The sequence below is a fragment of the Aegilops tauschii genome, chromosome 7 (genome assembly GCF_002575655.3).
Source record: "Aegilops tauschii subsp. strangulata cultivar AL8/78 chromosome 7, Aet v6.0, whole genome shotgun sequence".
NCBI classification, from domain to species: Eukaryota; Viridiplantae; Streptophyta; class Magnoliopsida; order Poales; family Poaceae; genus Aegilops; species Aegilops tauschii.
The window spans coordinates 460,813,075-460,827,441 of record NC_053041.3 but is presented as its reverse complement, the minus strand read 5'-3'; the positions used below and the strand labels follow the sequence as shown (position 1 = coordinate 460,827,441).

Here is a 14,367-nt window from a genome sequence, read left to right as displayed (position 1 = left end):
CGTGCGTTCGGTACTTGGATCGGTCGGATCGTGAAGACGTACGACTACATCAACCGCATTGATAAACGCTTCCGCTTACGGTCTACGAGGGTACGTAGACAACACTCTCCCCTCTCGTTGCTATGCATCACCATGATCTTGCGTGTGCATAGGAAAATTTTGTAATTACTACGTTCCCCAACAGATGTGCCATGGCGAGCCGCCCCACACCCGATCTCTGCCCTCTGATTCTCAAATTCCGCCACAAACACGTTTACGCCCGCTAATCTGAACTTCAAACCACGCGGGTTGCCCCATGCCGGCCGAAGCGCATTAGTAATGGTCTGGATGCGTATATGGTTCCGGTGGAGCACCTTCCCGGCCACAAGCCACTTCGCCGGCTTCCCCTCGACGCGATTGTTAAGGATCAGAGGAGTAGCCTCTTCTTCGGATATGTCAAGTTTCCCAAGGGCCTCCTTGAGCTTCCTCCTGGCGGCGAAGCCCGCCTGGGGATCACTCCCCTCCCCCGAGCCCGCGGCGCTAGGTGCAGCCATGAGCCCGGAGCACCTGCCTCCTTCCTATCTCTCTTGCACCGGCGACGAGTTGTAGGGCAAAGTAGAGTCCACGTCAAACCCTAGTCGCCTCCGGCGCCGCCAGAGGGTTTAGGGTTTGGGGAAAACTGGCAGATGTGAAAGTTATCCTGCGCCGGTAGGTACTCCAGATGAAAGCGAAGCACACCGCACCAACCTATACAAACCGAACTACTCCAAGGGAACCATATCACTACTGTACGGTTGTTGTCGTACTCATTTTTTCTCTTTTAAAGAAAAATCAGCCATGAGCTGAGAATAGCATAATAGCAGTCGTCGATTGTACGCCACGTCGTCATCACACAATGCTTGGATCGTCTATCATAGGTTTGTGTCATTCATTCGTTTGCAGTTTTTCATCGAGTTAATACCACGATTAGTACACAAACTTGTAGTGGTTGGAACAAAACCCCACAAGAGTGGCCCTCCAGTTATACCGTGGAGTCATATTTGATACAAATCGCTCTAGACGCGACATTTGGCATGCCCCGTTAGCTATTGACACACGCCCGTCGGCTCGGGTAATTTTGCAGAAAGCCTCTGCAGTATTTTGTTTTTACGCTGCGTTGTCAGAACCCATTTTCTCCTGATTCAACACCATAGATACCAAGTCATAAATGTGTTGATGGTAGTTACATGAGAACTCAGGCATTTTTGTCCAGTTTCTTCCTTATCTTGGGGCAGATCAGTCCAGGCCACTTCTCTAATGATTCTCTGTGTTTTCTGTCATGCCTGACAGTGATCTCGTGTGTTGTGCATTCCAGCATTGAAATAACACATACCTCTCTTGCATCCAAGATGTAGTTGCAAGAAGACATAGTAAAGCTCAGTTAAAATGCAATACAGTGCGGACTAAAAGTTCAGTTAACTACAGTCTTTACAATTCAGTTAATTCAGTAAAATAAGTTACGCTGAAGTTTAGTTAACACACTTTCCTCCCTGCTGGAGCAAAGTATTATACTGTGGGCCATCTGGCTGGCTCGTAATCGAGCTATTGTTGAAAAGAAACAAATTAAAACACCTTTCGAAATTGTTTTCTCCATGTGTTCCTTTCTGTTGTACTGGGCAGGTCTTCAACAAGGAGGTGGAGTCAAGGAGTTGCGCGATGGTGCGGAGATGATCAGATCGAGCACGATGCATCTGATGAAGATGTGCAATGTTGTGAGGCGTCCGATAGAAGGAGAATAGATGGGCTACCTATTTTGGCGCTTTGTTCAGCTGGGTTCTGGTCCCCTACTTAGCTTTTGTTGTGCTTGCAGTTAGACTTACGGTGGTATCCTGTCATTTCCTGGCTTTTCGTGTAATAGGCTGTAGTAGTATGCAGATTGTTGAATTTGGTGTTGTCCAGGTTTTCGCCCCATGGCATTCGTTTCGACGGCAGGCGAATGCAGTGGGTTTCCTGGCAGTGCTCGAGCTCGCTTTACCTCCCCCCTCCCCTCTCCGATAAATGGTTTCTGGAACTATTGTATTTCCGTTCATTTGCAATGGAAAGGGGTTATAGCCTGGTTCGAAAAAAAGTTAAATTACAATTACAGTAAAGTTCAATTAAAATAGAGTTACAATGAATAAAATTCAGCAAACTGAACTTTTATGCACTACATTCAGTTAAGTGCAGTTACAGTGAACAAAATTCAGTTAACTCAACTTTTTATAAAAGATAATTCAGCAAAGTGCAGTTACTCTGAATAAATTAAGTAAAAAAATACCAAATTGCAAAAATGTACCCGTTGTAGACTTCTGATATGTTCTTCAACAAGATGTCACATTTAGGGAAATTTCTGGAGAAAGTTTCACCCGCTGGTTGGGGGGCTTGCCATCCAACCAATTGTATGCCTCCAAATTATGTTCCCTAAGTTTCTCTCTATTCAAGTTCCACTTGTCCAAAAAATTTGAACTAGCAATGGCCCACAGAATATTCTTTAGTGTTTCCCCTGTGAACTTTTTATGAAAGTTTTGGTATAGATGTCTAATACAAAATATATGTTCTGTATCTGGCCAGATCTTTTCAACAACATTGATCAAACCCTGCAATAATTTGTGAAACAGTTCTAAAAAGTTCATGGTGAAACAACATTGATCACTCCATGCAATAATTAATGAAACAGTTCTAAAAAGAGAAATTCAAGCAATATGTGACACACCTTCTGCTTATCACTCATTATAGTGAAGGGCGAAGTGTTGATGATGTTCAAGTCATTTTTCAAAGTGGTGAGAAAAATTTGCCAAGAGAAAGTTGACTCCACCTCTACACCATCCCCAATTGCAATTGGGAATATGCAATCATTGGGGTCAATCCCAACAGCTGTAAGCAACACATATTTGTATTTGCTCTTGAGGTGACACTCATCAACAAAAATAATTGGCATGCACTCACTCAAGAAACCTCTCTTGCAGGCATAATAGGACCAATACAATGAAGATAGGTGATCCTTTGGAAGCAGGTCGTCCTTTTTCTTGACCTTGGTTGTGCAAACAATGAATTTCCTCCATGGATTGCTTCTCCTCAATTCTTGTCCATAGTCCGACGGCATACTATATTGTGCTTTCTCATCTTCATGTATGATCTTAAGTGTTGCATTCCTAGCCCTGCCAAGCTTCATTCTTACTGGATTGAGCTTGAACTTCTTCTGAACTTTCCTTCCAAATGTACCCAAATCCATGCTCGTGTTGTCTCTGAGCTCATCAAGGAATATCTCAGTCAGGTACCTTACTGTCAAGCACTTGGAATCCCATGTTTTCTGACACGTGTGCTCTCCATTGTACTCTCTTATGACAATGCTTCATGTTCTATTGTATTTGGGCTGGATATTAGGGGTGTCGGTCAGCCCGGGCGTTTGAGAGGTCCGGTTGGGTGGATTTTTTTGACCGGCCAGTGGTCGGACGGCCTGCCCGGGCATTTGAGACGGGTATAAGAGGCCCGGCTGTAGATGCTCTAAGTGTGGTATTAACTCTTTTTCATCAAGTGCATATCTTCTTATTTTTTACGTTACCATCGGTGCATATCTGATACCTCGGCGGGATAATATAAAACAATTGCCATGTAGAACTGATGAAAAACTTGAACCGTCCGGTTTCGGTTTGATAGGGAGCAAAACACATCTTCAAAAATGGATGTTTGTTGGGCAGCAGATTGCACACATTTTTAGGACAGTGAAAAGCTGTGTAGAAGCAAAGATAATTGTTGTTGGTCCAACATTTCACAAAAACTTCAGGCACCGTCATTGTCCAAATAAAATCTAGCAATATGAAGCTACTCTTTATCTTGGGCTACTAGTTCTGTTTGTATTGGTAGGTGTAGCTTCTTCTATTAAATTGCTCTGAACTCACCATCGATGTATATGTGCTCTGAACACAGCACAAATAAGATCAGGATGATCAATACTCGGGCAAAAGCACACCAAGCTGCAAAACACTGCTTGTGGTGAACCGTGGAGAGCAAAAGAATTCAGTATAGCTCTGTGTGGTTTCATCCCAACCATGCATAGCTTATATACTACTATATCTCGCTAAAACATTTTGCAAGAACCTACACATCTGATCATGTTTGATATAACAAAGTTTCAGAATTTTTGGATTTTGATTTACATTGTCGATTTTTTTTTGTTCAACCGGGTGTAGCCACATTCTGTACCCGAACTTGACAGAAGGTAACCTTCTCTCGTTTTACAAGGCATTCAGCATGATAAATAACATATTCCCTCTGTAAATACCATGATAATGATTACACGAAAGTAGCTAGTGAGGGGAGTGAGGAGACACTTATGATAAGCGGACCAAACACGGACACCATACTAAGTAGGCTCCTTGCAAATTATCAACCACTTTGACTGAAGCTTTTTAAAATAAAAATGGTTGCTGCCCTTGCTCTCCACCGTCTCCTCCTCGTCGTCGGTGACCTCCCTGTCCTCCTCCGCGTAGCCCTTGGTGTTGTACTGGTCGATGAGTCCCCGCTGGTAGGCCACGATATTGTCGGCCGTCTCCTTACTTTCGGCGTAGAACTCCCGGAAGAACTTGGAACGCTTGGCCAGGCGGTCGGCAGGGATGTCCTCCATCGTGTAGGGGTAGGCGATGATATGGTCGATGAGCGCCTGCGGCAACCTCCTCTTGACGACCTTCATCCTCTTCTTTCTGGCCCCGGCCGCCTCCGCCGTCACGGGCTTCCTGCCCAGTCTGCCCAACAAGACATCCGTCGGCGATATTTCCATCATCTCCTTGTTACTCGTCGCCTCCTTAGTCTTGACTTGATGGCGCAGCCGCCGGCCTCCGACGAGCTCCTCTCCTTCTTGCGGTGGTCACGACGGCGGCCTCCGACGAGCTCGCTTTGATCTGGATTGCGAGGACGCGGTGGCTGTTGTTGGCTTCATGAGCCTTGGAGACTCCTTTTATAGGCATCGGCAGGTCGGTGGACTTTCGGCCGGATCTTCAGTTCCAAGCCAATTCGGATCGGCATCCGATCCATCCTCACCTCCGAGTCGGGGTCACTCTATTCTAAGCCAACTCGGACTACATACAAACTAACAATGGAATTGACGGGTGGGACGAAGCAACCATCAAAACGGACGCTTGCAGATTGCACAAAACTGCCGTTGATACCATGCCATCAGACCCTGGTTCCACCGCCGTATAGGATTGCCCACCGCCGTCGTCGGGCGCACCAGAGTAGGGTTGCTGAGCAGGCTGCGTTCGCTGCCCGTAAGTCAGGGGTTGTGCATGCTGCAGGCATGGCAATATGCTGCTGTGGTGCTGCCAGTGGGCTTTGCGATTCCCGTGTCATGCAATACTGAAGCATGGACTGGCACTGCATCTGCTGCTGCTGACAAGGGTCATGTGGTGGCCGAATCGGCTCTTGCTGGAGATTACCTTGAGAATACGGATCCCATTCTAGCGTGTCATCATCGTCGCCATCGCCTTTCCAGGGTTGGGCTGCAGAAGGTCTGTCACCATACTTGCGAACCAATTCCCTCTCTCGGTCTTCTATCGGGACAGAAGTGTGCGGTAGATGAGTTTGAGACGCTAATAAAAATGTATTCACGTAGATGATCAGCATCCCTAACAACACCAGAACCAAAGCCTGGAGGAACGTCAGGGGTTACAGCATGTTGATGACAAGCATTGGAAGAGCGAGATGATGGCTTGGAAGTCATGGGCAAACTGGAAGTTGTGGCCTGCCTCTTGGAGCCATCTTGCCTGCTGGGTACCCTAGATGAGGCATGGGGTCTTCGCCACACGACGACTCCGATGATAGATGTTCCAGGCACGGGTAAACTGCCCAAGTGCTCCTTTGGCAGGCGGTCAGCAAGTATCCCTTGAGAAGGCCAGAGGCACAGCTCCACTCCTTCAGCAGGCTTCACTCGCCATCGGCAATATACGAGTCAATAGTCCGCAGGAGAATAATAGTCCGCAGGTGTTGCTTTGATCCTCCGGCTCCTTCTACAACCAACGAAGTATATATGGTCAGCTTTGTCTTCGTCGGGGAGCTGGTGAGGTTAGGTCTCCCCGGATTTCTCAGGCCCGATCTGGGTTAGTTGTCTAGCCCTCTTCATCACCTTCTCTAGGGTGGCGATCTTTTTCTCATATCTATCGTCGGCGTCTTCTGGCTCCAACTGGCCACTTACTAGCCACTGCATCAACAATGTTTTCCCCGGTTCCGATGGTGATGCCTTGGAGTTCTAGTGATCCCTGAATAGAAGCCAACCTGGGGAATACTTCATTGCTAGGTATGTTTGGGAACTGGGAGTGGGTCATAGTTAGAGCATAGTACATTTCAAGTTTTTCCTCATCCTTTATGTCAGTTTCTTCTCACTTTTTGAATGATATGCCCCTCTTCAATTAGTTTAGATGATGCACGAGCACAAAATCTGCATCCAACATCATTTATGGTACCCTAATGCCCGTAAGACCAAGAGTCCAAGACCCTGTTGTCATCTATGGTTGGTTATCGTTGATGGCCCTCATTGTTGACCCCTTTCATCAAGACCACAACATATTCACATATGTTACCTTTATAGTCAATGGTCCAAACTAGTGGCGGAATCGAGCTGAGCTAAGCCAAGCCAAGCCGGCTCGTGGCTTGGCTTGGCCAGGCTCGCAAAAGGTTGACATAGGAGCCTAGTCCTGTAAAGGTTCTGCAGCATTTATATTAAGCGTGTCGGTTGACTATAACAATCTCCTTTAAAATTGCTCAATTTTTAAAATTCACGAGAAATAAAGGTTTGCCAGATATTTTGACACATGAAATAAAATTGTAAATGTTTCCTACAATGGCGATTGCACTATACCAGGTGTTTGTGTTGTGACATCGCAAGCAGAAGCAGCAGCAGCAGGCGGCACTCATCACTCAGCCAACACTAGGTCAACAGGATTGAATTTACAGTAACAACTAACAGGATTGGATTGGTCATTGACATGGTACGGTGGCAAGCAGCAAGCTCTTGCTCATGGTAGCACAGCAGAAATAGACCATGTTTTCATCCTTTGGTAGCAAATGTTCAAGGCAACTGACGCTATCTGTTGCCAACTTGCTGGGGACCAGCCCTGGTCAGTTTATCAATTTCTCTATAGGCTTTGCGAAGTACTTCCTTTGCAAATTTGAAGGAGCCTTCTGATAGAGCTCCCTTCTCTCCACACCTCATCGCATCGCAAACGAGATCACTGAACCTCGAAGTCACAGAATCTGCATGCCGGTTTTCATCTTCAAGGATGCGTCCAACAAACACTGGCCCTGTCTTTGCCTTTTTCGTCCATCGTTTCGTAATGCATGGCTCCGGAATCATGTCGATGTCAGCCAAGATGAATACTCCCAGGACATGCCTGCACAATATCGCAGAGAAAGCAAACCTGCAGCAGTCACACCAAGCCTTCTTCTCAGCAACATTGTAGACAACAGTATGCCTGGTAGGAGGATCGCCATCTCTTTCGACATAGTACTTGGCTTCATAAGGGCTTTCCTGAACCTTCACAGCATAGTGATGCAGCGATTCAATCAACTCCGTTTGGAAAAATTCAAATGCAGCCCTGGTGTAGATGCTCGCTGCTTGTTTTTCCAAGATTGAATTGGTTTTCAGGAGTTGTTCAGGAGGAAAGGAGGCAAGATCTTTCTGAGCTTCGTTCATATACAATCTGTCTATGTGTTGATCAAATGTAGTGATAAAAGAAAGGAGGGGAGCTCTTGTACTGAAGTTATTCCTATAAAACCCACTGATCGTTTCTGCTCTACGGGTCAGTGACAATTCTGCAAAGAAGGAGCTTGTTAGGTATGCAGGAACCCATTTATGTCTTGCTTCAAACAGTGATTGCAACCAAGTGTTCTCCCTCAGACCATACTTGTCGAGAATAGAACCCCAGAACATGTCAAAAACAGGCATGGTATCACACTCATTGACACATCTCTTTAACTCGTTATGGAGCTCAGGAACTCTCATGTAGACATCAGACAATTTCTTCTTGCATTTAGAAAGAATTCGCCATCTACAAAGACGATGGAAACATTGAGGAAATACTTTGGCAACTGCCTCTGTCATTGTTTTGCCTTCATCTGTTGTAAATGAAAATGGCAGCCGCTTATCCATTGCTGTCAGCCATGTCTCAAAAATCCAAGCATACGAAGATTCTGTCTTATCCAAGATAAGCGCACAACCAAAAACAACACAATCACCATGGTGATTCATGCCTGTGAAAGCTGCAAAAGGCAACATATTTTCGTTTTGAGTATAAGTAGTGTCGAAGTAAACAGCATCTCCGAAGTACTTGTATGACATTTTAGATCTTGCATCAACCCAAACTGCATTCCTCAAACAGTTTCCACTGTCAACCTGTACGTTATAGAAGAAACCAGAGTTATCTGACTGCCTTTTCATTAGGTAGGTGAAGAGACCGGATGCACCTGTGTCTCCAAACACATTCCTCCGGACTTGCTGTAATTGGTCCGCATGCTCCTTCCCAGAGAGGCGAAGGAGCTGGACCTCCCGCACCTTGTCTGGGCTAACAATGACATGAGTGTGCTCGAGCACCAACTTCGTGATGACCCACTTTTCTGGGCCCCTCCTCACCACCTCCATCATTGCTGGGCAGCCGTCCCGTATAGAGAGGCGCTTCCTCTTTTTCTTGTTGCTAGAGTCAACATCCTTCTTCTTGTGATGTCCCTCTTTCATGCACACAAAACGCTTCATGACGAGTACCTCAGAACCTTTTCGCCTCTCACTGCGGGACCGGGCAACACGAATGCCAAACCCAAGGCCTAGCGCATACGCATTGTAGAATGCACGCGCAGCTGCATCAGACACAAATTCCATGCCCAAGTATGGTTCAGCATTTTTGCCCAGCTCATCAGCTGCTGGAAGCAGCTCGTTTCCAGCAGTCGACATGGATCCCTCAGAAGGATCGATGCAATGAATATGGGGAGTCATCACACCAGTTGGTTGATCAACATCAGCGGTGCCTGTATCATCCTCAACATCCATGAAATCTTCAACAAGTTCATGGTCTTCACTTGATGAGAACTCCATCCAAGAGTACCAAAGCTCAACTTACAGTTCCAGATTCCCTCGGCACGGCGAAGGTCTGCAATAATCAAGAATCCAAAAGGAATGAGCCAAAAAGGATAACACTACATCTCAACCTCCATAATTTCAGAACAACATATGCTACATAGATCATTTGACACACAAAAAAATCGTTAGTGTGGCAGACATTTGACACCTGAATTTCACCACAATAACATGAATCCTCAACTGAACTGAAGGAATTTTGACATAATTCTACGCATTACCCATATCAAACACTTTGGCTCGCCTGCTGCTGAACGAAGTTCGAGCTAATTCCACTCATTACCCATATCACAAACTTGGACTGGCCTACGGGAAGAGTCGGCGTACAGCTAAACCCCTCCACTTTTTTCGTCTCCAAAAGGATGCTGGTACTGGTGATACTAATTCAGAGCAACGGGCACCGAAATGGCGAAATTCACGAGCGGGAATGGGATTGGGGGCCAACTGAGATCGATTGGTCAGGTTCGGTGGTGCACAGCAACAAATAGACCTGAACTCCAAAGCGAAACAAACAGCAGCGCAAGCAAGCGCTAGGGCTTATACTTACCAGCGCAGGAAGAGGGGAGGGACCTCGCTCGCTCCACCAGCCCAGCAGAGTGGAGGTGGAGGGGGAGGGGGAGGACGGACGGACGGACGCCCACGGGGAAGGCTTCCTTCCCGCCCAGGAAATAGGCGGTGGAAAGAGGCTGCGGTCGGCGGCGACGGCGCTGTGGCGGAGGAGAGTAGGGTGGAGGCAGCCGGCCCAAAGGAAGCAAGCGAAGCGAGTTACTGGAAGCTGATGTGAAACTCAAAGGAGAATGAAAACCTCCGGATTTTCGATTTGGCTCTAGGGAGCACATGCTCTGGGTGCCAAAAATGGATTTCACAAATGTTAAAAAAAATAGATGTGATCAGTGTCACACCCAAATGGTACATGCAAATTTTCAGGGAAAAAACTTAAGCATTTTGACCTGTGCAAAATAATAATAATAATAATAAGTCGAACGCCAAGTGTTACCTTCAAATGTTACATTTAATTTTGTCTTGTTTTCACCGACGAAGCACTGCTATCCCATATGGCATGAAAATTGTTAAGCACACTTGCTAAACTAATATGAACATCTACCCAAAAAATCAGAATTTTTCAAATTTATTTACCATTTATTTTGATTTTACTGTAAATTAGGGAGCATATGCCCCCAGAGCCAAAAATCCGCGTCCGAAAACCTCATCTTTCTCACATATGGGAAATGTTTGCCTGCGGGGCAGAATTTTTGGCAGGGCCATATCCTTTTTCTTCTCCAGATGTTACCACGGACAAAGCTAATATTTCAATGTGTTTTGAAATTTTCTCCAATTTCTCATAATATAAGATGTTTTGGCAGTTCAATCAGGAGCCTTTGTTGTCTATGTTCATGTTAGTTTCTTACCACCCGTTGTTTCAATCAGGAGCCTTTGTTGTCTATGTTCATGTTAGTTTCTTACCACCCGTTGTTTCAATCAGGAGCCTTTGTTGTCTATGTTCATGTTAGTTTCTTACCACCCGTTATATACTGTTTATTATATCAACGGGCTGGACTTAAACCATTGCACTCAAATAATTCGACCTTCGACTACTCCACGAGTTCAACTTCCAACTTACACTCGCAAGACTTATAATCTCAATAATTTCTTTCATTAACGCTGATATTTTCGCCTCTCCCCGTTATTCGCAAAGATGAGAAACACAATCCAAAGTACTGATCAAAGAAGAATATCTGGAGATGCCATTTTTAAAGCACATGAACACTAGCCTTTCCATTTCTTGCATTACAAACGGGCCATCAAAGTTATACTACTTGAGTTGTGTGCAAAGCAACCATCTTGATAGCAGGAAGGAATGGTCTAACAGTAGAACACAAATTATGCAAGCTTCTCTAACTTAACCAGAAACAGGTAGATATATCACGATCTTCGATGAGAAAAGGGAGAGCTAGAGGTCTGAGCATTTTTATTTCTTTCTCGTTACACTAGTTGCTACAAAATATAAAAGAGGGCAGATCCACATTGTTAATTTCAAATCACAGAAGGGTATTTCTGCTGGCGCTTGACCCAAAAACCAAGCATGGTGACCTGAAACATTAGTTTTAGGAGCTGGAAGTAAACATGAAGCTTCTAGACCTGCAACCACTGTGACAACTGAAGCCACACAGATCCACATCAGAAACAAAATGGCAAGAACCAAGCAGATGCTGTCTCATTTCTTCAGTGCATTCATTCTGTCCCTCAGGTAATACAGCTTTGCTCTCCTGACTTTCTTCCTGTCTAAGATCTTGATTTCTTTGATGTTTGGCGAGTACCTGAACACAAAAGAGAAGTGGCATCAGCAAAACAAAACAAAAAAATCTGCATGAAACAAGTATCATGTGATGATATCTTTCATGTTTGACTTCTTCAACAACTTAAGGCAACTTTTTATGTGACGAAGGATTGAAGAAATTAACTAGAAAACAGAACCTGAAAAGTGAAAACAAAAGGAGAGCCCATATGAAATATCCTACTTATGCCATTCTTCCAATGTATTCTCACAGCAGACACGGGATGTACAAAGGCTATGTATGCATGAAAGGTAGTTTAAACATAGCTGGATGAACAAATGTATTAAACTACAAGCTCCATTTGTAACAAAATGCTAATGCAGCACAAGCAATCAATTCTGTACCAATGGTTAATGAAAAACTGTGTGTTTTGTCTCGAATAGTACCAGCATCTTGCACGGCTCATTTAAGGGTTCATCAGCCAGATACATAGCATTCCATGGTTTAGACAATATTACACATTGTCATGGAATTACAACTATAGTACAGACAAGAATGAAGGTGGTACCACCATTCTCACGGCAGATTGAGATACTATCAGGTATATCCAGAAGGCAACAAATAGCTCAGAGACAAACATATAAATCAAGAACTTTTTTCAGTTCAGCCAAGCAAATTACAATTCGAATACGGCAACTGTGCATCCACAATTTGATCTGTGTTTAATAAGTAGGAGTAGGAATTTAGTGATGTCCACAGATTTATCCCCAGTCTTACGTCGTTTTTGCGTGTGAGAAGTGTTAGAGTTATATTGATGATGTCTTTTGACCTTTTGTATTCTAGTCTCTTGGCATCCTCTTGCACATATATAAAAAGTTGCTATCATTCCAACAATTAGAAGATGTGCTCGCATGGAGGTGTGCATGCGTAGTGAATTAGTGGTGTGTGTGTGTGTGTGTCTTCCTTGTATTCACACAGAAAATTTTCATGCACAACCAACAAATATGGATTGTTCTGTCATGCTATTGAACAGAGAGCACCCAGATGCAAATACCCACAGGAACACAATAGTGCAGAACTAAGAAGTAATTCTAATTTGCACGTGCAAAGCTCAGAAACAAAGCAATGTCTATCAACATGGACATGGAAGAGAGAAGCACATATTTGGTGTCACTCACAGTGGAAAGACAGACTCAACACCAACGCCAGCTACTAATCTACGCAATCTGAAAGTCGTAGCGATCCCAGCATTGCGCCTTGCTATGACGATGCCTTTCAATGTAGACTCACGTCGCTTGTTCTCAGGAACTTGCTGTTTACACATAAAATCAGAACAACAGATATATGAATGAACAGCAATAAGGCAGGAACGCATTTACTTACTACACTCTCTGTTCCTAAATATAAGACGTTTTGGTAGTCCATTTTGTAATATAAGACGTTTTGGCAATTCAATTTAAACTGCCAAAACGTCTTACATTTGTGAACAGAGGTAGTACTTACCACTCTCATTTGAACAATACATCCAGGCTGTACATCAGGAATGGTCCTCTCTGTGCGAACTTTGTCGACTGCCTCTTTGTTCAAGATCTGGCAAATTCAAGTAACAGATACGTTAGGTTGTTTAAGTGATCATTGTAACGTCGCTCGTACTAAAAGTTATACTGTTACTGGAGATGACACTTTAACTTACATTCATAATGTGCCTAGCCGTCTTGTCAGGCCTCTTGAACTTAATGCGCGGCGGGTGCTCAACCATGGGAGAGCTGGAATCTTCATCCTCAACAGAAACCTCGGCAGTCCCCACTGTCGAGAACCCCCTCGCCGCCAAAGCCCTCGTGCAGAAACCATATGCCTGAACACCGTCGCGTGGAATGATCGGACTCTGCACATCAAAATTCATTCCAATAGGCATGACCAGGCCATATTAGTAACACAGGATCACAAACCCGCGACTTGTATCCGCAGTACGAACACTGACACACGCACCACAATTTGACGAATCCAGCTGCAAGACCTCAGGGGTTCCGCGAAGGACTGTTCAACCCTAGGAGCTGCGCAATCCATGAGCTTCAGAGGATTGCCACGGGTTCCGGCTCGACAGACTGTCCGCGCCAAAGACTGCATCCTGTGACCGGTCGTCTGCACAGAAAATGCACACGCTGGGATCAAAGTTAAGCGAAGACTCCATTCCAGAGGCAATACATGAACGAACAAGCGCAAGATAAACCCTACAGGGTTCAATTGAGCCCCAAAATCTTTTCAGTACTGGTAAGTACTCCACCAGGCGTCCGGGCAGTAAACAAATCCACAACAACTGGATGGATAGAAGAGTTAAGTTTTGGATGGGATAGATTCCGGCGAAGAAACAATACCCACAGGGTGCCCACGGGGAAATCTCTGTCTGGGGCTTACCGCGCCGCCTGCCGGAGAAGGCTGAAGCCTGCGGGGGTCCGGACTGGCGAACGGGGGAACAAAGGAAGGGGAGGATGGGAATACCTCGCCGAGCGGGTCACCGGAGAAAGGGCGGCACGAGATCTGGCCGGCGGCGGGGACGAAGGGGAGAGGCGGACGTCGTCCCGGGTCGCACCTCGCCTGAACCCTGAAGCCCTGGAGCAGTGACGTCCCGCCTCTATCCTGCCGTTGGATGGCGACCAACCGTCCCGATTTCTCACGCTCGAGCGAACGCCATCGGTAGAAATCACCGGCAAAATCAAATCACAAACTGACCTGCTTTTGAAAAAATTTCGCTCTGCTGACCCTTTCGTATGGCGCCCGACAGCTAGGCGCCGCACACTACTATGCAGCGCCTCTGCCTTAGGCGTCGCACCTCCTGCCAGCGTGGCAGCCCTGGTCCAGTTGCGGCCCCACAGACAACACTGCAGCGCCTAAGGCTTAGGCGCCACACTTGTAATGTGCAGCGCCCGTCTCTTAGGCGCTGCACAGTCTGTGTTCCACTTAGGCTGGCCCCACCCT

General features: G+C 45.7%; 3 protein-coding genes across 5 annotated transcripts; all 3 read right to left on the bottom strand.

Moving 5' to 3' along the window:
* Nucleotides 1-2,318: 2,318 nt before the first annotated feature.
* LOC141027267 (protein FAR-RED IMPAIRED RESPONSE 1-like) lies at nucleotides 2,319-3,229 on the bottom strand. The gene is made up of 2 exons (XM_073504255.1): nucleotides 2,711-3,229; nucleotides 2,319-2,594 (listed from the first exon to the last, which is right to left on the bottom strand). Exons 1-2 carry the CDS (start codon nucleotides 3,227-3,229, stop codon nucleotides 2,319-2,321), a joined length of 795 nt encoding a protein of 264 aa, XP_073360356.1.
* A 3,562-nt stretch (nucleotides 3,230-6,791) lies between these two features.
* Nucleotides 6,792-9,943, bottom strand: LOC109770903 (protein FAR1-RELATED SEQUENCE 5). Its single transcript, XM_020329618.4, has 2 exons — nucleotides 9,663-9,943; nucleotides 6,792-9,128 (listed from the first exon to the last, which is right to left on the bottom strand). The coding sequence occupies exon 2, from the start codon at nucleotides 9,071-9,073 to the stop codon at nucleotides 7,073-7,075; it is 2,001 nt and encodes a 666-aa protein (XP_020185207.1). The 5' UTR covers nucleotides 9,074-9,128; nucleotides 9,663-9,943; the 3' UTR covers nucleotides 6,792-7,072.
* A 1,124-nt stretch (nucleotides 9,944-11,067) lies between these two features.
* LOC109770904 (large ribosomal subunit protein bL19c) lies at nucleotides 11,068-14,087 on the bottom strand. Of its 3 annotated transcripts, none has more exons than XM_020329621.4 (7): nucleotides 13,891-14,087; nucleotides 13,627-13,708; nucleotides 13,381-13,533; nucleotides 13,085-13,276; nucleotides 12,895-12,981; nucleotides 12,570-12,703; nucleotides 11,068-11,433 (listed from the first exon to the last, which is right to left on the bottom strand). In XM_020329621.4, the coding sequence occupies exons 3-7, from the start codon at nucleotides 13,516-13,518 to the stop codon at nucleotides 11,331-11,333; spliced, it is 654 nt and encodes a 217-aa protein (XP_020185210.1). In that variant the 5' UTR covers nucleotides 13,519-13,533; nucleotides 13,627-13,708; nucleotides 13,891-14,087; the 3' UTR covers nucleotides 11,068-11,330. The 3 variants fall into 3 exon arrangements, with proteins under 3 accessions (XP_020185210.1, XP_020185209.1, XP_020185208.1); XM_020329620.4 differs by having other exon boundaries at nucleotides 13,807-14,032; XM_020329619.4 differs by lacking the exon at nucleotides 13,627-13,708 and having other exon boundaries at nucleotides 13,891-14,078.
* Between the last annotated feature and the right edge of the window lie 280 nt (nucleotides 14,088-14,367).